Raw genomic sequence first — 22,148 nt, 5'->3', positions numbered from 1 at the left:
TCAATTGCTCTGCACTCCGTATAATTGGGAATCATTTATTGCAAACTTTCGTTTTCAATATAATCATTGATCTCATAGTGTTTTCTAATTCTTGCTTACTTGTATATGACTTTACTATTACCCCTGATCATTTTCCGTGCTTGCTGAAGGAAGGAGAACAGAACAGACAGATAGAGAAATGATCAATAAGGAATCATATCCGTTACTACTGAGACAACGAAATCGTCACGCCATGTAAAACATATAAAAAGCAAAGTCTCGGCAGAAGAGATGTTCATTAATTGAGAGAAGAGCAAATTATACTACAGGAACAAAGAAGCACCATGCAGTTTGTAAGTATCAAGAAAAATTATGCCTTGTTTTTTCCTAGAGATCAAGGCGTCACTGAATTATAAGTAGGAAACCAACTCTCAGATAATCATCTTTTTATAAGCTCGACTTTTTGTTAACTTTTCTCATTCTTTAAATTTGAGGCTTAAATTTAAATGGCCATTCAAATGGCCAGTCAAGAGCCTCTAGTCGCGAGATACAATTTAATTTCCCTGTTGACGTGATGCCACCGAAACATTCGTAACTTAATCTGAAAAGTCATGCGTTTTGCGACTTTGAGATATTGCTCACGATTTGAAATGTTTCACTTTCATTTTACTTGAATTTGTTGTTGTTGTATTTTTTTTTAACTCTGAGTAGTACACATGTACCACCACAAGAACCCGGCTACCGGTCATCTTTCTTTTATTTCTCGCTTTGGTTAAGTTGGCTCCTGCCAGCCCTTTTTATGTAGAAATGGATTCTCCTTTTCAAAAGGTGAGCTGTTTCATTGATGTAGCTAAGCCGTGTAGATCAGTGAAGTGAGACTGCAATCTAACCCCTAATTTCTCGTGCAACTGGTCACGAGATGACATTTGCGTGACATTGAGTCAAAAGAAGTTTGAGCCATCATTCGTGCGTTTGCCACCGAGAGATGGTGTTGTTTCTATATTCAATACGTTGTGTGGATTTGAGCTGCAGCTGAAATGGATCTCAAGGTACTCACTCTCGAAATAGCACTTCACGTTAGGCACTGTTGTCCTTTGATAGGGTACGTAGATCAAAGAAGCTGTTTGAAGGTTTAAAACAAGTTTGAACCCTCGATTATAAAAGTTTGAAGTATAATGCCGTGTCCATTTTCAATCTCGCTTCCTTTAAATAAGGTCAGGGTTTTCTCATCTTGCGAAAAAAAAACATTCAAAATGGAATGTCTATGTACCTTATAAGGGGTTTTTAACAGTCTGGCTTCTTCTGGACTGTTTTGGGCCTTCAGGTAGTAAACGGACTCGCTGTAAACCGTATGCAATCGGCGCGAGTTTTAGAATTAGCGACCCAAGCTTTTGCCGTTTATTCGTCGCATCTTGCTCTGTTTACTGCCTGACCTTCTGGAACATGCAAGGCTTCTTATCAATAACGCATTAACAAACCACCTTGTAAAATGTCATTGCATTTTCAAGGTCGTGGGTTATAACATTCAGATCAGGGAGTCTGGGGAAGAGTACACCGAGACAATCGAGGTGGACACAGAGAAGCAGACCGAACTGTTTAAAGTTCCTGCTCATGTTAACGTGGAGCAAAGCAATATTTTGCACGATTTCAAAAAGGTAAGCCTGTCATCTTAATTTTAATTTACTCAAGCTCATAATGATGTTGCCCAAGCCGTAACGAAGTAAAGAGTTAAAACCCTATTTCAGCCTGAGTTCGATGACCATCGAACGAAATCGCCTCAATTTCTTTCAGTACTTCTGTAAGGGCAATTTACCACCTTGACAGCCCGACTCGATGAAAAAATTACAGGACCAAGGTCGTAAGTAGTTCTCGTCCCTCTCATTCAGACATGAAAGAGGCCCATAATTGGCTAGGAGAACAGTCATTATTTATCGCTCGGGGGAGGGGAGGGGGTGGAAGATTTTGGGGGGCAAGCAAAAACATTTGACTTAGAGGATATGTCAGTCGTAATTCTCTACCAATATGCAATCCCCACATAAATAGGAAACCAGAAGAGCTGTTCCGTTTTTTTCGTTTCATCTTACCGATTCTAAAACGAAAACGTTTCAATACTCCCATAAACCCCTGAAATTGCAAATAACAGTAATCAAATGTTCACTCCAACTACTGCCTCACACTTTGTCTTATTCAGTTTGGAGAAGACCCTCAGTAAATACCACACAAATATTGTTTCATTATACTTCGCTTACGGATGTTCTCATGCAAAACGTTGACATATCATATCTAGTTATTTCTCACGCTTGTAGAGACACAACCGTACTTTCAGATTAAGACTATCTTTGGATTCTTTATTGGGACAAAAAAAATTCGTTTTTACTTTGAATTTAAAGCCCCCACCCCTTCCTCCGCTCACTTCTAAATAGCTCAATAGCAGTGGCTAACACTTCATTGGCTACAATTTTAAGTCTCTTTAGTTTTTCACCTGTAGCCCTCTCCCTTCCCTGCTTCAGTAGTGATGAACGGTCCCAAAAGCTCAACACCAGATCCTTTTTTTCTCAACATCGTTTATCCTACTAACAAAAACTAATAAGTTCGAAAAAGAAACAATGCAATTATACACAAAAGAAAACAATACACTTTACTTCTCACGACAATACAAAGATAAGGGAGCTAAAGTTAATTTTTATTACCGTAAAACTGTTTATAGTCGAGCACAGAAAAATTTTGCGTAAAAATGTAAATTAATTGAGGAAAGTAATTATGCATGAGTTAAGAAGCACTTCGACTCAAATTAATTCTAAATGTTTAATTTTTGTTCAAATTTAGACACAAACTCGTCAATATCACATGCTTTGGAAAACGTTTTTGGGTGATATAAGTAATATTTTGCTTATAGTAAATAGTAATTAAAACGCACTCAAGGAAGTGCATGCGTATTTTGCATTAAACGATAAATAACTTCCGTATAAAATTCTGGAGTGTTGTGACGTAAAAGGAAGGTGTGGTGAATAGAGTCTGGCTCTTTGAAGTTAGGCCATATCTGCATAATTTTTTCATGGTGAAAGGTCGTCTATCCAGTAACTTGAAATTAAATCATATAATCTAGTTTCTGTTGTGTTTTGCCAATTGTAGTGAAATTCGATCTCCAACTGCCTCCTGGCTTAAGTTCTTTTTCCCATTTGTTTGGTACTGATCTTCATTTCAGCCTGTTTTAATTTTAACCATATGTGACCGTTTCTTGCTCAGACAAATTACCGACGAAATCTTTCCACACTGGTCATTAATATAGTCAGATACCTATCTATTCTTGCTTTAGGTTAAATAAGAATTATTTTCTCTTTCTGCAGAATCTCAGCATGATGCAGTTGCCGGAAAAGAAGATCTGTTATATTTTGCCTCTAGAAATGGAAGTTTCGACGCCAGAGAAACTCATTAATGATCTCGACAAGGCTAACGGGGTAAGAAAATGCCAATTTTATTTTTCTGATATGCCTTTTAACAGCTCAGCATGAAAATGGGCATGCATAAAACACACCAGAGCAATCTTCAAAGCAGAGCAAGAGTAAAATTTTGTTCATGTGTGGAGGAGATCCTTTTTCATCCCCTTTCGATTTTGGCACAGTTTTTATTTATTTCTAGCCTCTTTTAAACAGCAGGAGGGGATGGCTTTTGGATTTGAATTCCTTGAATAACACTTTCGACGGAAAGTTTTCAATATTAACATCTCAGTCTCTCTTTCACTCCAACGAAAACTTTGCCAAAATTGTTCAGTGGTTAATTTTTGAGTCTCAGCAATCAAAGAAGAGCTAAACAAACACAGCGAAGATTTATCTAGAGTTTTTCTTAGCTAGCTAGAAAATTGCATCTCTTACACAATTGAAACTAAGATCTGAAAAAGGTTTGGGTAGAGAGAAAGGGAAAACACCTCTCTCTCTATGAAGTTGCTTTTGCTAGGTGAGCTCGCAAAGGTTCTTCGAAGCCGTTGTCAAAGAGCTGAGTTAAGGAGCGATGATTCTCTATGAATTCCCCCGTTCTTCACACCCTAACCGTTGAAAGAGAACTGTGGGGGTAGACTTCTTCAATAGCATAACGATAAGTAACTTATCTTGACCGTCATTCTCAGCTGTACTTTCTGTCTCGTTTTAGTTTCACCTGCTGGGAAGTAGTATGTCTAATCTACATCTTACAGATAACCATCAGCAAGAAGTCAGTTATTGAAAACAAATGGACAGTGAATGATGAGGTGACTGATACATCTGCTCTAAGCGAAGAGATGGCCTCGTTTTGTGAAAACTACGCAATATATTACCTTAAAAAGATAGAGGACACCGTGAAATCTATCAGGATCCAAACAAATGGTAAGCATGCGAGAAGTCCTCAATACATCGCGTTCGGACAAAACAGTGGTAGACCTGAAGAATTCTGAGTTTTTTCGGAATTGAGGCGATAATGTAGGGGTATCAATAAAGGTAATGTCGCCATATGAGCAAATGACTACTAAAATACCATGCATTTAAATTGAAACTAAATTCGGAATTACTTTTTTTCTGATCTTTTGATTAGCATCGTTTTTCCGACAAGAGTGCATGCGCAAATGGTCATTCTCGTAGAGGCATTATATCACCGGAGTCGATTCATTTTGTTTATTTATTTCATTTTATTTATTCATTTATTTATACACGGTAAAAAATTCATCAGGTACAATAAATTATAATACGATGACTAACATCCTAAAACCTAAAAATCCTAATCCTAACATTATATTAACTTACAATATGCTATTTAAAAAGAAAAAAAAAACCTGATTTCCATGAATGCTGTGTTTAAAAATTTTTTATAGAGAAGGCGTTTAAATTGATTTAATGAACCAGACTCTCTAATGCTACAGGGCAAGGTGTTCCAAAGGGTTGCGCCGTTGTAACTAAAACTATTTTTAATGTAATTAGTTTTTGGAAAGGGGACCGTAAGTTTGCTTACCGAGTCCCTCAGAGAATAGTTTGATTCATTTCGCCTTGTAAATTTAGACGTGGAATATTCGGGAACCAGCCCGTTTAAAGACTTGAAAACCATTAAGGAGTTCTGAATTTGACGTTGAGTCAAGACTTTCCAGCTGAGTTTGTGAAACAAAGAATCGACACTACGTCATAGTTTGATGAAGTTATTACTCGTGCAGCACGGTTTTGTAGTTTTTGTAGCTTGATAGATAATGTTTGGGCACAATTACCCCAGACTAGGCTGCAGTAATCAAAGTGAGTTTGAACTGGTGAGTTGTATTTATTGAGTAGGGTGGATTGAGGCCCAAATGGCTTAACTCGCTGTATGACTCCAATTGCAGAAGCGATCTTTTCACTCAGTTTATCAATGTGGGAATGTCACGTTAAATTTTCATCGATATATATTACAAGTGATTTCACAGAGGAAACTTGTTCAATCGGAATATTATCAATGGAGATTTCGAGTGTATCAGATAGAGTACTTAGTCTTTGCCTGGAGCCGATCAACATAAATTCAGTTTTTAGTAGCGTTCAAGGTAAGTCTGTTAGACACAAGCCATTTGCTTAGCTTTTTAAGGTCGTGAGATAGACTAGACTGAATCAAATACAAATCAGAACCAGCATAAGTAATGTGGGTGTCATCAGCATACATTCTAGGTTTGCTGAACGAAAGACAGTTGGGCAAATCGTTAATATAAATTAGAAATAAAAGAGGACCAAGGATCGTTCCCTGTGGCACACCACATTTAAGAGAGGTAAAGTCAGAGAGACAACCGTTAACTGAGCGCCGTTGCGTACGATTTGTCAAATACGATTTAAACCAATCAAGAATTTTACCTTTTATTTTACCGATTCATTTTAGTTGGTAATATCTTACGATCAATAGTGCCGAATGTCTTTTTTAAGTCGAGAAACACTGGAATTGACGTAACCACGATCGATATTAAACGCCCAACTGTCAGTGGCTTCTAGAAGTGCAGTAACAGTTGAGTGCAGAGACCTGAAACCAGATTGTTGTTTAGAAATGATTTCTTCACTACTTAATAAGTTGTATAACTGATCGTACACAATCCTCTTGAACACTTTGGCTGCTACGGAAATGACTGAGATAGGTCGGTAGTTGTTTAAGTCAGATGACTCGCCCTGTTTAAACAACGTAGTCACTCTGGCACATTTCCAGTCGTCAGGAAAATATGCCAGACATCAGGGATTTATTAAAAAGATCGCATAACGGGCCTGAAATAATATCAGCACACTCACGAATCAACCTAACAGAGATATTATCTAGTCCTGTAGCTTTAGTTTTTGACAATCTATTTAGAAGGGTAAAGACATCACTGGTAGTAGTTGGACGAAAACAAAATTTGTTGTAATTTTCAGTACTATTTTCTGAATAAATAGACTCCTCGTCCGAAGTTAAGGGTATTTCCCGGGCTAGCCTGGGTCCAATAGTTGAAAAGTGTTCGTTAAAGGCGTTGGAAATCTCGTTAGAGTTACAGATAGAGATGCCATATACCTTCACATCCTTTACTATCTGATTAATCTGACGACGAGACATGAGGTTGTTTAATAGTTTTCCAAGTCCTTCGAACATTTCCTTTAGACTGAATAAAACTATTGTGATAATAGGATGCCTTAGTGGTTTTCACTTTATCGTTGATTCGATTTCGGAGCTTTCTGTGATTGTCCCAGTTTTGAGGATTCTTTGTTTTCATCGCTTTCCTTTTAGCAGCATCGCGACAGCGCTAACTTTCTTCAAGGCTGAATTAATCCAGGGTGTTTTGTTCAATTTAGTACGTCTATGAAAAGGAGCATGAGAGTTAACAACGCGCAAAAGTTTTGTTTTTCAGTTAGACCATGCCAAATTTAGATATTCTGATTCATTGAACGACCAGTCTTGTTGAGAGATTTCATTTCGAAAACTTTCACGATCAAAATTTCGAAAATTTCTGTAGGAGATGGAAGAGTGTCCCTTGGATGGTAAATCAGAGGATATTTTCCGGTAAACATAGACGAGGCTATGATCGCTGATGGCAATATGGGAGACACCGGAACAGCCTACCCTGTCTACATAAATTGTATAGATCAAATCAATTAGTGTAGATGAGGATTCTGTAACACGCGTTTGTTCATTTATCAGTTGTTTGAGCCCATCTAAATCCGAAATCTCGAGTAAACGATGAGTATTTTCATCAGGTGTAGGAGAGGGCAAATTACAGTTTAAGTCACCTAACAAATAGTACTCTAGGTCGAAAATTTGCCTATAAATGACTCGTAAATCGAAAATAAATCGGTTGGAGAACAGGGAGGTCTGTACCATGTCGCTACTAGAAATGGCTTAGAATTCGGTTTACGAATTTCCATAGTTAAATTTTCAAGATTAATCACGTCTAGATCGGAGCGCACTATATAAGAATTAGGAGACTTAATGAAAAAACCTACCCCTCCACCATGTCTATTTTTGCCACGACGGATAAATTCATAGCCTGGTATATGGAGTTCGGAACTTTTTATGGATTCGTCAAGTTTGGTTTTATTAATTGCCAGAATATTAAATGAAAACTCAGCAAGAAAGACCCTAAGTTCGTCAAAATGTTTGACGTGATTGTTAATGTTCAAACAGGCCATTTTGAAACCACGTTTAGCTGGTAGAAAATCTTAGACATACTGGAAGGACCCGAACTACCCGAGTGAGCTTCGTTGTGTTCTAAGTTTGGCAACGTTTGAGAACTAGAGGATAATCGGCATTCATGGAATTAGGAAATCAATTAGATCTCATACAATTTACAAAGTTCTTTTGCAATAGTTCGTCACCTTCCCTGTTTAGGTGCAGTCCACCTTTGTTTAGTGATTTTGAACTGATGTTAGCATGGCTGATGAGTTTCCAGTTATTTTATTGGAATTTGACACAGTTAACAATTTTTCACCTAAGTAGAGATGATGAGCTGTGAATTTTTACCGAGCTGCGAAGCAGCGAGGTTAATGTCCACCACTAAATTGTTTTAGTAGATAACAAAAGAAATGAATTCATTTCTTTCAATATACCGCAAAATAGCCGGAAAGTAAGCTCTTGACAAGCGAATTTGTCTCTTTGGCTGCTTCAACTTAGCTACTACTATTTTAAAAAATTTTACACTCAGGGTGTCAATTAGCTCAGTCATCATGTATATCCAACAATATGCATAATGTACATTCACATCCGGTTCCATCAGTATCCTTTTTTCCGAAAATTTCTCAATATTTGTAAATGATTCACGCAGCAAGTAATGCGCCCCACGAAGTGGTGAGTGGAATTGAGTAAAGACATAAAAAGTATCCTCTTTCATGAACAACGCATGGTATAAAGGTAATCAACTTCAAACAACCAATCAGAAACCAACATTTTGTATCGGCCCGTCAAAACTGGTCATTGGTCTAAAAATGGTCTAGTCTTCTCGCTCTCTTATTGGTTATGGAGTCGTTAGGTGCCCTTTACTACTCAAAATCATTTTATAGTTACGCAAAAGCAAAAGTTTTTTTCTACTGTTTCTCGAGCCTTGACATCCCGAGAACAGCCATTCAAATTACGAGGATCCTTAAATAATAAATATAACCACTGTTTATCACTGGTTTCAACCGCAACACTATGATAAGCTGAATAACGTCTCTCTGTTTTACAGGCAAGAAACACAGGCAACGTCGACAACCGATTCTCTACGAAACCGTTGCGGTAGAATTTCCTGATATACCAAAAGATTTATCATGCCCAGGTGGCAAACGTATAGCCACTGCTTATGATGACTTTTTATGTCGACAAAAAGGAAAGGAGATGAGAGTGGAATGCAAAGTGCTAAGTAACTCGTGCTACTATTACAGTGTGTGCGAAACACTGAACACATGTACTACCAGGCATGTACGTAGCACCATTAGTTGTTGTGAGTACAAATGCTTGCCTGTAAAAGCTGCTTGACGTAAGGATAGCGAACGTGACCTAAGAGATTAACTCAAATAAAAGTCCTTAATAATCCGATAAGTTTGGCATGCAATTGTCAAAAGTGGCTGTGGAAAATGATGTTCTTGTTTACCCTTGATTGTCTAATTTTATTAAGCATTTTTCTTTCATATTATCTTACTATTTTGTCTTCACCATTATGCACAGTATGATTTGTGATTCACGATCATCACCCGAGGCTGAAGTATATTTCTTTGCATAAGGGTGTTGAAGAAATCGATAAATAGATCAAAAGAATTTTGTTTTCAGGGTGTTAGCGCGAGAGCTGCGAGATAAATCCTTTACAAGTTTTATGTAGGTATTTAAGAGGTGGGGCTCTAGAGTCTGCGCCGAAGGATTAATCATTTCATACAGGATCTAGATTAATTGCAGGAATTCGCCTTGTTCCTCGTTTGTAATGTTATGAAATTTTGGACTTCCAGTTGTACAAAGTCTTCCTGATTTTAGTAGAAACTTATGATTTTTATTTGATATATGACTGAAACGAAATGTTGTATGTGAGCCGAAATAAAATCCTTTGAGGTAGTAAATCATGTCTTTTACTATTTGTGTGACTTGGAGATTTAGTAAGCTTGAATTTATGCATGGCGGCAAGAGATAACTTTATCAAATTTGATGGCTGTTGTAATTACATAACTGAATAATTTTGTGTGGCTACATGTAGAATTTGAATTTGCCCGTTGCTGTGAAGTTTTCAAAGTTGTGAATTTTTGACCGCCTTTTTTCCGGAGGCTTCAACTGTTTGGCACGTACAATAAATTGTCCATTGCAAGACATTACAAACTGCTCAGTTTATAATATCTTGTCGATTAACATGTGTTTTGATATCGTTCTGAAATCACTTGCCTTTCAAATCTGGAGAAGATAATATAAAGACGTAATATTTGCTTCTTTACTGACACCGAAATTGCGTCCCTTACGAGATATTATATAAAACGATGCGGTTCGAATTAGATCCAATTTCCTGAAAAATCACCAATTAACAGAGTGATACGTTATCTATGTTCAATTATTCGGTCCTAGGTAGGTAGGTGTAAATGGTAACTAAAGACACAGCAACGTATATTTTAATATTAAAGCTCAGCAGTTCTTTCATCTTCGAGAAGGTTCAAGCTTAATCTAAGGTCTTTCAAACTAATCATAAGAGATTCAAGACAATTTATTCCAGACAAATTGGCAGAGACTGCACTTCAAAGGCTGGCTTTACTGAAGAGACCGAAAAAGAATCAGCATCTGTTCACCCCAATCTCTAAGGTGAAGAAGTTCAAAGCTACTTTTTCAACATATGAACGAACGAGGATATAGGTCACTATCATTCTAATGATAGTTGATTACTGTTAGTAGCGTTCTTTATTGACTGGGATAGAAATTGCGCCTTTCATTAAACATGATGGAGATTGTAACAGCAATCAGTATACGCTGAAAAGGATACACGGTAATCGAAGTAGTGCTGTTCAGTAATATGCCTGGGATAGGGATCTAATTTACTTCCACAGTCAATAACGCGTAACATGTTAACTTTTTCATACTTGCATGGGTAGTGAAATCACCGTTACGAGCAACTTTTCTGTAAGTGGCCATAATTATGAAGGCGAAATTCTCCGGGACCAACTCTCTATTATTGAATGAAGATGAAAGTGATTATCGCAGTTGTGTACACAATTTAAGCAGTAGTGGAAATAAAGCCTAATTCAGGCCTGTACGGGAGTTGAACCTATGACCTCTGTGATACCGGTGCAGTGATTTGATTTGACTTATTGAATACGTTGCATCCTTACTTACATAAATGAACAATTTAGCTAGATAAGTAAGATAATAAGTATTAAACAGCAACTGGAGCAAAAGGCAGGGGAATGTCCCAATTGACGTCTTGGCCTGTCCAGATTGTGCTCATAAAATCCTGGAAAGTTGCTCACTAAAATGCCAAAAAGTTGCTAAAAAATTGCTAAAAATCCAGAAAGTTTCTGAATTTCTTGATATTTTTATATAAACGTTAATCAAAAGCTTTATTTTTCGTTCTTCCCAATAATTGCTTTCATCGGTCAGATAAGAAAAATAGCTTAAAATTTGGCTTTGGAGTTACTCGCGAAAATGGGCGATTTAAAGTCTGAACGGAACAAAACATATGGTTTATTTGACGTCTCGTCGAACATCATTGCAACCAATTATCCGTCGCAATATTAGATAAAGATCGCAAAAGGCCTGCGAAACGTTGTCAAGTGACAGGTTATGAGCTAGTTTTTCATTAAATCGTTTTTTCGCGCTTGCCGATGTGCTCTAAACCTCTATTTTGCTCAAAAACTACTCAGAAAGGCAAAAATTGCTCGAAGTTGCCAGAACCACAAAAAGTTACACCAAACGCCAAAAGGTGTTCAAAAGTTGCCGTGCACAATCGGGACAGGCGTATTGATGCCCAGCCCCAATAAACGTAAATATCAAATGAGATAGCAAGTCAATAAAAAGAAGGTGTACTTAAACTAAAAATAAGTTTAAAATGCATGGCCCTCCCATTCCTTGTTCATTTGCGCTGTCAACCTATACCCTGCTTTTTGGAGGATTATAAGAACGAGTTTTTAAACTATAGGAGGTTAAAGGCTGCCTTTAAAAATGGAAAATGAATTCATACTTTCATTGTCCGTTGCTTATTTGTTCCGAGTGAGAAAAGACCTGTAATAATAATAATAACAATATTTTTAGAAAATTCTTGTTTTGCATGAGGTACTTTATATTAAAGTTTGTATGAATTTCGCGTTCTCTGATATAGATCCATTGGATCCGGTGGAAGAAATATTTAAGGCCGAGGTACACGAGACTAGCTCTAGATGGAGTACCAAGTCTTTAATTTCTCTTCTTTATTCAAGTGGCAACAGAGAAATTTTAGCCTATCCTTGAAGGGCTATCCCTCGGATAATTCCTAAGAAATGTCGTGGCCCTGCGCTGGACATTCTCTTGCAAAAGCTTGTCCTTCAAGGCGTTCGGTGACCATAGTTCACATGCGTACTCTAACTTGGTCGAACTCTTGAGCAGTAAAAGCGTTTTCTGGTATCAGTATCGGTGACATCACTACAGGTCGTGCGATTAAGTCCAAAGGTCGGTTCGGTTTGCTTTTAAGGAAATCTACTTTAGGCATGTGTTGAGACCATTAAAGTTTGTCGGTGACGCCCAGGTCCTTAATTTCAGCAAATGCAGTCACTGAAATCCCATGCAGGGAGTATTCTCTTTTTAAGGCAGTTTCTTCCTGGAGATTTTTTAGTCCTTGCCTCTTGGGTTTGGTGAGGCTTATTGCTCAGGCACTACTTCGGTACAGTTAGAGAGTTGTGTCAGGCCTTGTTCAAGCGAAATCTTATCAGAAGGCTTCTCGTTGACCTTGAAAAACGTGGAGTCGTATGCAAGAGCCATTTGTAATCTATTCGGGAACGTTATATATGTAGGAGATGAAGAGCAGCGGGCTCAATACGGAGCTTTGCGTCGCACCAGATATTACTTTTAGCCAGCCAGAAAAAGTATCTTTTTATGCTACTCGTTAGTATCTGTTAGGAAGGTAACTCTGAAACCACTCCATTAGCAACCAAGATACGCCAAAGCGAGTTAACTCGTTTGGCAAAGCGCAATGAGGGACCTTGTCAAATGCTTTAGGATAGCCTAAATAAATAAGTTCAATCTCTTTGCCGTAAGCTAAGGTTTCGGTCACCTAATGATAGACTGGGAGTAGCTGAGTGACGATGAACCTTCCTACGGGGAAAACCATGTTGCAGGTGGTAGAGCTGGAAAGATGGGAGAATAATCATAAATGTACGAGCCTCGACGTCCTTAAAAAGCGCTACAAAAAAAAAAAAGAGCATTACAACCACAAAACTTGATTTCTTAAAATTTTTTTTTCAAACGTATTTTCGGACCTCTGCCTGAGAGAAAGAAAACAGTAATCAGTGTCTCGTACAGCAAAGAGATGAAGAGCAAAGCAGTGGTCTGCTATAGTAAGGTCATATAGTCCTTGCTCCCTGAGAAAGGCAAGTTGGACAGAAAAGGAATCTTGCTCCTCGGCACAATTTCGAAAAATAACTAACCTTTGAAAATGGAAATTCTACATGACTAAGCGGTGTGTCCTTTAGTAAGGCGCATCAATTTCACAGAGTCTCTGTCCACAAAGGAATGTAAATACGAACCAGCGAACTATTAAGGATACCAAGGGAAAACCCAAGATGGGTTAACATCCTATCCTCTTTTCTAATGCCATGGAAATCGCGACAATCAAAGGCAGTCTGGATTTTACACCTTGAATGCCAGACTCTAGGTAAAACTACCACCAACAAGAACATGACAATAGCTACTCCAGTTTCACCTCAAAATTTCCGCCCTTTTATAAAGCTCCGCCAACCCTTCCCCACTTCTGACATCCCAGTCATACTGAAGCGAGATTAGCCCTCCTCATCCCCTCGGGGACACACCAAATATATATATATATTTTTTTTTAGCTAAAACGTTATTTTTCCACCTTTATACAGATTTCATTTCATGAAATTATTATCAATGGAGATATGAGAGGAGAAGCCAGGTACGTCGTATATGGTGCAAAAATGAGTGTGATCACTTCAAATATAGAGTCTGCTGCTCTTGTGATTAATTTTATATTTTTAAAAGGAAAGAAATTACCAAAGAGAAAAATAAATTTTTTTGTTCAATATAAATCTTTTATCATATATTTTGTAACTACAAACCTATCAAACATGACCTAGATTGCCCAATTATTTGAAATGAATTTTGGCCCTAAATGTTAACCGTTGCCGAAGTGCGACAACCTTTGGACTTCAATGCATTAAGCTAGTTCATGTTGATTACATTAGAACGTAAATGTACTAACTTTACACTAGCATCATTAATGACGCAATTACAGCGCCACGAACCATCGCACTGACTATGGCAATATAACCACGTGATCTGTCGCGCTATCAGTCGCCCATTGATTGCATTCATCATCAACCAAGTGGTCAGTGGAGGGCAACACCCACTTCACTTAGGTAATACATCAGTCGTGTAACTAACTTAAATGTGATATGAACTATTTCCAGGGATAAGTCCATGACTTAATTTTGATCAAAGAGTACCCTTCGTTTTAACGCTACCCGCAACTATATTCGCGCACATAGCTTAAGCATACCACTGCAGAAAATTTTGTGTCTACTCAGAAAGGACAAAAGGGATAATTCTAAAACAAAATTAATAAATTTAGTATATTATCTCAATTGCAAAAACGAGTAACAGAAAGAAGAAGAAGAAAGACATTAACAACAAAGACGTGAGACATCTATATGAAAAAGCTCATGTAGTTCTTAAAAGAGAGAATTTCACAATTAAAGGTATCTGCACTCTCAACGTATTTGTTGTAGGTTAATGATTTTCCGCACAATAACTATTTACTATTGCATCCTGGCTGATCACGTAATGTTGCCACTCTTGACCACTCTAGGGAGTTCATGAAATTGGCTTAAAATTATTACATTAAGGGTCACATGTCTTAAAAAGTTGTATTAGAATAGGTGTGACCAACATATGTCAATTGATACAAGCCTTCCTCAACTCGGTGATATTCATATCGGAGGGCAAAACGAGTTGTTAATAGGAAAAAATTTACCTAGGTAATGATAGTTCAAATACACACATATTCACAACAAAACACAAAGTTCAAAACAAGGATCACTTGGCATTCTTTGCAAGAGGCATCGCAATGCATCATTTAAAGCCATATTCCTTCGGAGCATCTTTACATTTCATGGTCCACGACTTACTTTGGGTGAAAAAGCTTACTATGTCATAAACAAAAAAAAGGCCTATACGTCTATCGCATAATCGTATTCTCGTTATGGCCGGATCTTGAAGTTGCGGTAGGCTTCGACGTTGTCGATCGTTTTCCCCACAAATTACAGAAACAAAATATATCATAATTTTTTTCTTAAGTGTTTTTCCTCAGTGTATTCTTTTGTCGGGAAAGAAGAAACTTGGAAGCAGGTTTCTTATATCATTTCTTTTGTTGTTAGTATTTCTTTGGTGCTACTTATTTATATTAAATTCTGTCTATGGGCAAATGAAACACCAAACAAGGGATTTCTGTCAGTCCGCTTGCTTCGCCCAGCCTCCCTCTCCCACTGACATTACTTCTGCTGTTAATTAAATAGGTGATCCGGGTGCTGATACGAGTTCCCTTAAGTCGAAGAGATATAGTAGGCCCGATTCTTCCACGGCCGACAGTTAATTTTTAAGGCATTTTATAGTTGACGTTTATCAGGAAGATATATTACTATGAGTTAAATTATTAATGATAATTTGATTGATCACAATTTCCGTCTGCAAATCTCTGGTACTCGGCCTATGTTTACGTATCAGCTAGTTTTACCTGTTTCACTAAATTTAGCTCGGCAAATACCTAGGATTTTGTTTAAGGGGCGAAAAGACACTCTGAGGTCGTCTCAATCAACGAAATATCCCTAAAATACGGGCTCGATAATTTGGTTTACATTAAGCACTTGACCACGAATGAGATCCGACTCAAAATATTGTTTTCGTTACCGAAAATTACACAAAAGAAAAACGACTCACAAGATTTAAGGCGTTTAAAAATTGCAAAATGTCTCATCGCTGTTATCTTTTGTTTGTTTTGTTCATTAACCTAACCACCTAACCGCTAGATAAATATCTCATCAGACAACGGACGGAAAACTCAGAGGAAGAGTGACGTCACGCCCCAGGCACTGAGATATCACGCAAGATCTTGTACACTTTATTCAAGTCATCGAGGCACCAAGTCGTCGAGGCGAAGTAAACATGGCGGCTGCTCGCAAGACCCCAGAACTTGGCGGATATGATTACGAATTCACGGTCCAAGTTCGTGATAACTGTGAATGTCTTGTGTGTCAATTACCAATGAAAGATCCAGTTCAGATTGTAGGATGTGGACACAGACTTTGCTTCATCTGCATGGAATCACTCTTGCGGTAAATGTAGAAAACATAAAATTTGCACAACACTGCTAGCAGTTTCACAAACCGCGAGTCTGCTCAAACGTTTACAAACTAACAATACTTAAGTATCGAATTCGCACGCCAGTAATACAAACATCAAAGATTTATTTGAGAGTACGATCGATATTTTGCATAGGAATGTTTAAGAGTCAGTTTTCAAGCTAATTTCCATTCTTAAATGTGTTTGCTTGAGTGCGTCATTCGTTATTCATGGCCCAGGGTTTTATATGTTTTCCTACTCTAAAAAGTGATACAATCTCTCTTCCCTGATTGACCATCAGAAGCCCTTCACCGTTGTGCCCAGCGGACAGGAAGCCATTGTCACGTGACAGGGTAAGAGATTAGACGGTTCACGCAATGCTATCCATGCTTTGTAAAAAGACTCGAATTTACGGTTTTGCCTTACTATAGATGGTCTATTGAAAACTAGCAGGCTTGGATAAAATTAAAGTCAATATGTCAGAAGGTGTCCTTCATTCAGATTGTAAAAAATCCCATCACGTAACAGTAAAAACGTTAAAACTAGTTCCAAGAAAACTATCCATCTACTTTTTGTTGGAACAAAATTGTAGCTCGACGAAGGAGTAGAATTCTCGGTGGGCTCTCGATTACCTTATAAAAAGCTGGCTGTTGTATGTCTGGAAATGTTTTTAGAATAAATTTAGAATAAATTTTTATTTTGGTAGATATTTCCAGATTCTGCCTTTCAACGCGAAATTCTGAATCTGACCGTGAAGTGTCCGCATTCTAGATGTTCATGGACTGGAGAGCTGCGTGCTGCAGAGGTACAACTAAGGCAGAGAAAAAAATTACCTTTAGCCAGAAGACAAGGCATTCAATGTCGTCACAGGACTTAAACTTGCGACGTTTTAACTTAACAGACACAATCCTAGCGATAACTATTCTTACCAAGAACTACTTCCTCAACCTCATATTTCGTCTCCTCTATCTTTCCTTCTACTCGATCCTCTCTCATACGTCATCTACGTATACATTTTTAACCTGAAATCTCTAAAACATCAATTCCTTTTTCAGTGTGGCCACACAGGTCAAATGAAATTTGTTTTCGTTTAAAATTGTGGTCAGCCTCTACTACGTGATAGAAGATTAACCATCTAAAATTTGCCTCGCTCCCTGAATTTTTTTCAGGCCTTTTTTTCTTCAATTGCTTAAATTGCTGTTTAACTGCGAGGACTATTGCTTTACTTGAGTGAGCGTAGAGCAAGACTTTCACAACACACCTTTCATATGTTTTGAGAAAGCTAAGGCAATATGTCACCTACAGAAACACCAATCCGAATGCCTGTTAAAAGAAGTGCAGTGTTCAAACCCAGGTTGTACAGAGAAGCTGCCCCAGCAGGACATGTCAGTTCACGTGGCATTCGAATGTTCCTGGAGAAGAATAAATTGTGAATATTGTCAAGAATCAGTCCTGTCTCATAAAAAGCAGGTATCATGCAGATATCATCAACACGTCATCTTGATTCTGTTGTTTTTCAGTTTCAGGGCGATACATTCCTCACTTAGATTGACGAGATCATTGTCCGTAATTCCATAATGACAATTACGGGCCATTGACGTTCAATACGGGAACGAAAGGGGATTCTTTTATAATTATAAACATAAAGGAGGAGCATATCCTTGGCACCACATAACATCATCTCTGCCTTGACTCAAATTATGAGTTTTTGTTTTCTTGTTTCCACCATTTTAATGAAATTTGAAACGTCACGCGAGTGTGATCAAGCTTCAAATGCCGGCGTTGGGAGGCGAATTTTTAGTACATTTTAAAGGCGATTTTGAAAGGCTGTACGGAATCTCAAACTGTGGCAAGTGCTACGTTTTCATATTTTTATCATGTTGAGCTACATCTTTAATATCACAAAATGTTTGGTTCGGAGTATGCTGCTGCTTTAATTTGTGTGGGTAGCTTACTTGTTGAGAACATTTTCTCTTTTTTGACAGCCAAGTTTTTACTTATTTGCGTTAGATTGCCCTACACTATTCGCGAGTTTAACCGTTCCTGGAGTGAAATGTGGCATCGTGCTCAAACGTGTTCTCTACTTTTGTCTAGAAACATTTTGATGTTTGCCAAAAGTTTCCGGTTCAGTGCACCAATGAGTGCGGCGTGAGAGAAATTCCACGAGACAAGGTTCGTTTGCATCAAAGTTAAGTGATTTTAATTATTCGAATTGGCTCACAGTTAGATCACTCGATAGGGAAGCTCACTTTTATTTTAAGAATTTTTAAATTCGAAATGAAGGTCATTGATAGTAGCACTGAACGAGGGCTTTAGAAAATCAAGATTGGCTACAACAATTTTCTCCGAGTCTACAAGCTTTGGGTATCAACAAAAAGTAAGCCTGTCAAGAATTGAAAGCTTACAGAATGGTTTAGAAAGAATAGCTTAAGAAGGTTTGCAAGAGCATCAAAAGGGATTAAGAAGAATTTGGTTAATATATGAGTGGAAATTTACATTTCCATTGTTTCATGAACTTGGAATGCCTTGTCCTGTTTACAACAAATGAGTCATCGTTTTTATTGTTGTTTACAGCTTGAAGTTCACATTCGTGACCAATGTCCTGAAGCTGCGGTTACCTGCGAATACGAGAACCTGGGATGCAAGGCTATGGTATGGAACTGTTTTCAAACTTGATTAAACTCCATTCCTCATATGCTGTGAAGCAGCTTGTCAGTGTGAAACAGGTTTTAAACAGGTATTTAAGCAACTCTAGTCCGAGAAGATTGTTTACCAAAGCTTAATCGAAGCTTGTACTGTCAGAGGGGAATCCACAACTTAAAGTATTTAATGTAGTCCCCAAGTTCAACGAGACTTTGATGCTTAAAATCAAGAATTAATTAAAAAACTCAAAGTTTCGAGTCTATAGGGCAAGAAAAGATAAACCGCGAAAAAACAGATTAGGAAGCGCAACTGAATTCAAAACTTTAAATTTTAAAAGATCTATTCCTTGCTGCCTATAGTTTCCAAGATCAAACACCGATTCTCATTCAAAGTCCGAAGTTGAAGGTCATTTGAGGTTAGCCCTACATTGCCTTGAGGCCACTCGGTTACAAGTTCATGATCTTGTCAGCCTTGTCAAAGAACAATCACAGCAGATAGAGCGATTGATGTCCAGTGATCAAGAAAAGACACAACAGATGGAGAGATTGATGGCTGAAGTTAAAGAACAGTCACTAGATGTTAAAAGGCTGATGTCCAAAGATCAAGAACACTCACAGCATGTACAATGGCTGATGTCCAAAGATCAAGAACACTCACAGCATGTACAATGGCTGATGTCCAAAGATCAAGAAAATTCACAGTATGTACAATGGCTGATGTCCAAAGATCAAAAAAATTTACAGCATGTACAATGGCTGATGTCCAAAGATCAAGAAAATTCACAGCATGTACAATGGCTGATGTCCAAAGATCAAAACAATTTACAGCATGTACGATGGCTGATGTCCAAAGATGAAGAAAATTCACAGCATGTACAATGGCTGATGTCCAAAGATCAAGAAAATTCACAGCAGATGCGAGCGACACCAAAGGATAAAGGAAAGTCAAAATCCAACTTCTTGGGGCGAATATTGCGCAAAGATCAAGAAATGAAACAACCAATGATAGCTAAAGTTAGGGAACAGTCAGAGCAGATAGAAAAGCTGGAGATTGCGAATGATCCATTTGTATGGAAAGTGCCCCACTTTCATGCTCTTCTTGGCAAAGCAAAAACAGGGGTAAAACAAGTTTTACTGAGTGAATCCTTTTCTCTGTGGAAAAACGGATACATGTTAAGAATCAAAATGATGCTTGAAAAGTTTAGTGAGTTGGGCTCAGTTTTTCGAAGTCTCTCGATCGTAAATGTCCCTGGAGAATTTGACAAGTCACTATCATGGCCATTTGTAGAAAAAATACACGTAGCAATAATTGATCAGAATCCATGCAAGGAGGAGAGCGATAACATGTCGCATGTGATTGACTTTGGACACAAACGCGACCGAGCGACTTTTAAAGCTCTTACCATAACCGGTGACTGCGAATTTGGTACAATGTTTGCCTCAGCAAATGAGTTATATAACAGATCTTATATAGTTAACGATGCTGTTCTCATCACAGCAAGTACGGAAGAGGACAAAGTTCAGCCTTCATAAGAAGGGTAATGACTTAAAACCCATTCATACTAGAGCTTAAATATTTTTTAAAGCTGTACGTTTTGTCAAACACGGTTTAAATCTGTTTGGCCCTTATTTTATCTGATTTTGAAATAAACGTTGACTTGAAACCTCATGTTGTGTTTGTTGTTATTACGCAAATGGTTTACTGTTATGGCTCCGGCTCACGCTTTTACAGTTGATTCAGTCCACTTATGTTTACAAAGCTAAGGCTTGTAGAATTTTAAGTTAAAGAGGTGGGTGCTGTCCGGTAAATATGTATAAATAATGTAATGAAAGGAGTATATGTCTATGGTATGAATTTGGTTATAGTCAACAAAGAATCTTGAAATATTTTTTGCCTTTTGGTTCATCATAAAACGCTTCGCTAAAGCGACAGCTGATGATTAAGTGAATAGAAAACAAACTTCACCTGAAAACCTTCCGGAGATCAAGGACGGGTGGCTGTTTTCAGTCAGTCGAGACATTTCGACTTTTGATGCGCACCTTGTTGCCTTATGGCGGAAAGAAGATGTATTTGAATCCATTCGGAGTATCTGTATTTTTGCGGTGAAAGTGTTGTCATGCTATTTCACCCTTTCTAAATTTCGATCTAAGTGAGTGCGTTGATCTCTTAGAGGCGGTGGAAGGGATCGAAGAAGAGGTTTGGGCATCCCACTTTCCTTAACCCTCTAGCCCCTGAGTGACAAGCATCTAATTTCTCCTTACAATATCACCCCTGAAACAAACATGAAAGTTATGAGAATAGAGGAGATGATCACCAACTAAAGCAGCTCTTGATTGTTCAACAAATTCTCTTCGTCAGCCTCTTTGGAAATGTATGGAGAACAGTATGGAGAATATGCATTCTGATGTTAGGGTGTAAAGAGTTAAACCGTTTACACCCTAACATCAGTATTCATATTCTCTATACTATTCCACATACATTCCCTAAGGTGCTGAAAAGGAAAACTTGTTTAACAATCACGAGCTTCTTTAGTTGGTGATCACTTCTTTTATTCTCATGACCTTTATGTGTGATTCAGGGGTGATATTGTAAGAAGAACTAACATGTTACCCACTCTTATGGGTCAAAAGGTTAATCTTTTCTCCAAACAAAATTCAACATCCCATGTAGGATCTATATCCCCCTTTAACAAAGAGGTTTTTTTTTTTTTTTTTATCTCTTTTTGTATCATACCCCCCCCCCCCCCTCAAAACACTTGTTCTTTATGACGTTACACGGATAGCCTGGAGAGCAGGCGTAATTTTAGCAAGCGAGTTGCCTGGCGATTTCGTTGAGAAAATCATAGCTGCCTTCTTTGACTTTTTCAGCAGCGGCAGGCTGGGGAGAGAAAGAAATTTGTACCAAGGGGGTGAGTGACAGTCAAAAGGAAGGGGAGGTGAAGGGTAGCCGGGTGGGCCTCACCCCGTTCACTCTAACTCTAAATCAGACATGAGAGGTCGAATGAACGATCGCGGGCTCGTAACATCTACTCGCCCTAATTAGACGGCTGCTCTGCAAACTATTACAAGGATAAATACACTGAGAAGATCTCTAAGTATTTTCAAAGAGGAAGTACATGCCACAATTGAAGCAACCTGTTCTGCACAGCTTTTACGCACCAGAAGAATGAAACTGGCTTATTTTAGTCACCATTCACTTACGGAGACATCCATCCTGGTTTCCAGTGTCCTCTCTCTTCTCTCCTCTGGGAAGTATACACGAACCTTGACAAACGCCGTTCTTTTTGCAATTCTGTCTTTTTTTTCTCCTACCGGCCTGTCGTATATGAATTCTTGCATAAACCTCTCTGTAATGGAAACAGCCATTGAAAAACGGGCTTTAGATAACAAAAATAAATAGATAAACGAAAAGTCACGACAACAGCCACTAAATTACCATATGACGATAATTGTCCCTGAATCAGTGACATCTCGCTCGAGCAGAAAAAAATTTGGAGCTTCATTTCACAGAGGGAGGAAAAAAGTATGTTTACAATACCGACAGCGAAT

The 22,148-nt window shown here is 38.1% G+C and overlaps 2 protein-coding genes across 2 annotated transcripts; both read left to right on the top strand.

The window, feature by feature from the left end:
- Positions 1-236: 236 nt before the first annotated feature.
- LOC149038939 (uncharacterized) lies at positions 237-6,601 on the top strand. The gene is made up of 5 exons (XM_089184268.1): positions 237-332; positions 691-807; positions 1,488-1,634; positions 3,327-3,437; positions 4,169-6,601. Exons 1-5 carry the CDS (start codon positions 324-326, stop codon positions 4,403-4,405), a joined length of 621 nt encoding a protein of 206 aa, XP_089040394.1. The 5' UTR covers positions 237-323; the 3' UTR covers positions 4,406-6,601.
- Positions 6,602-15,698: 9,097 nt separating this feature from the next.
- Positions 15,699-20,268, top strand: LOC149038938 (uncharacterized). The gene is made up of 7 exons (XM_089183608.1): positions 15,699-15,950; positions 16,259-16,310; positions 16,664-16,762; positions 17,263-17,427; positions 18,052-18,129; positions 18,532-18,609; positions 18,960-20,268. Exons 1-7 carry the CDS (start codon positions 15,781-15,783, stop codon positions 20,130-20,132), a joined length of 1,815 nt encoding a protein of 604 aa, XP_089039734.1. The 5' UTR covers positions 15,699-15,780; the 3' UTR covers positions 20,133-20,268.
- Positions 20,269-22,148: the final 1,880 nt, after the last annotated feature.

Source organism: Pocillopora damicornis, chromosome 10 (genome assembly GCF_964200805.1).
Source record: "Pocillopora damicornis chromosome 10, jaPocDami1.2, whole genome shotgun sequence".
NCBI lineage: Eukaryota > Metazoa > Cnidaria > Anthozoa > Scleractinia > Pocilloporidae > Pocillopora > Pocillopora damicornis.
The sequence above is the reverse complement of the archived record's forward strand: the minus strand, read 5'-3'. Positions and strand labels throughout refer to the sequence as shown.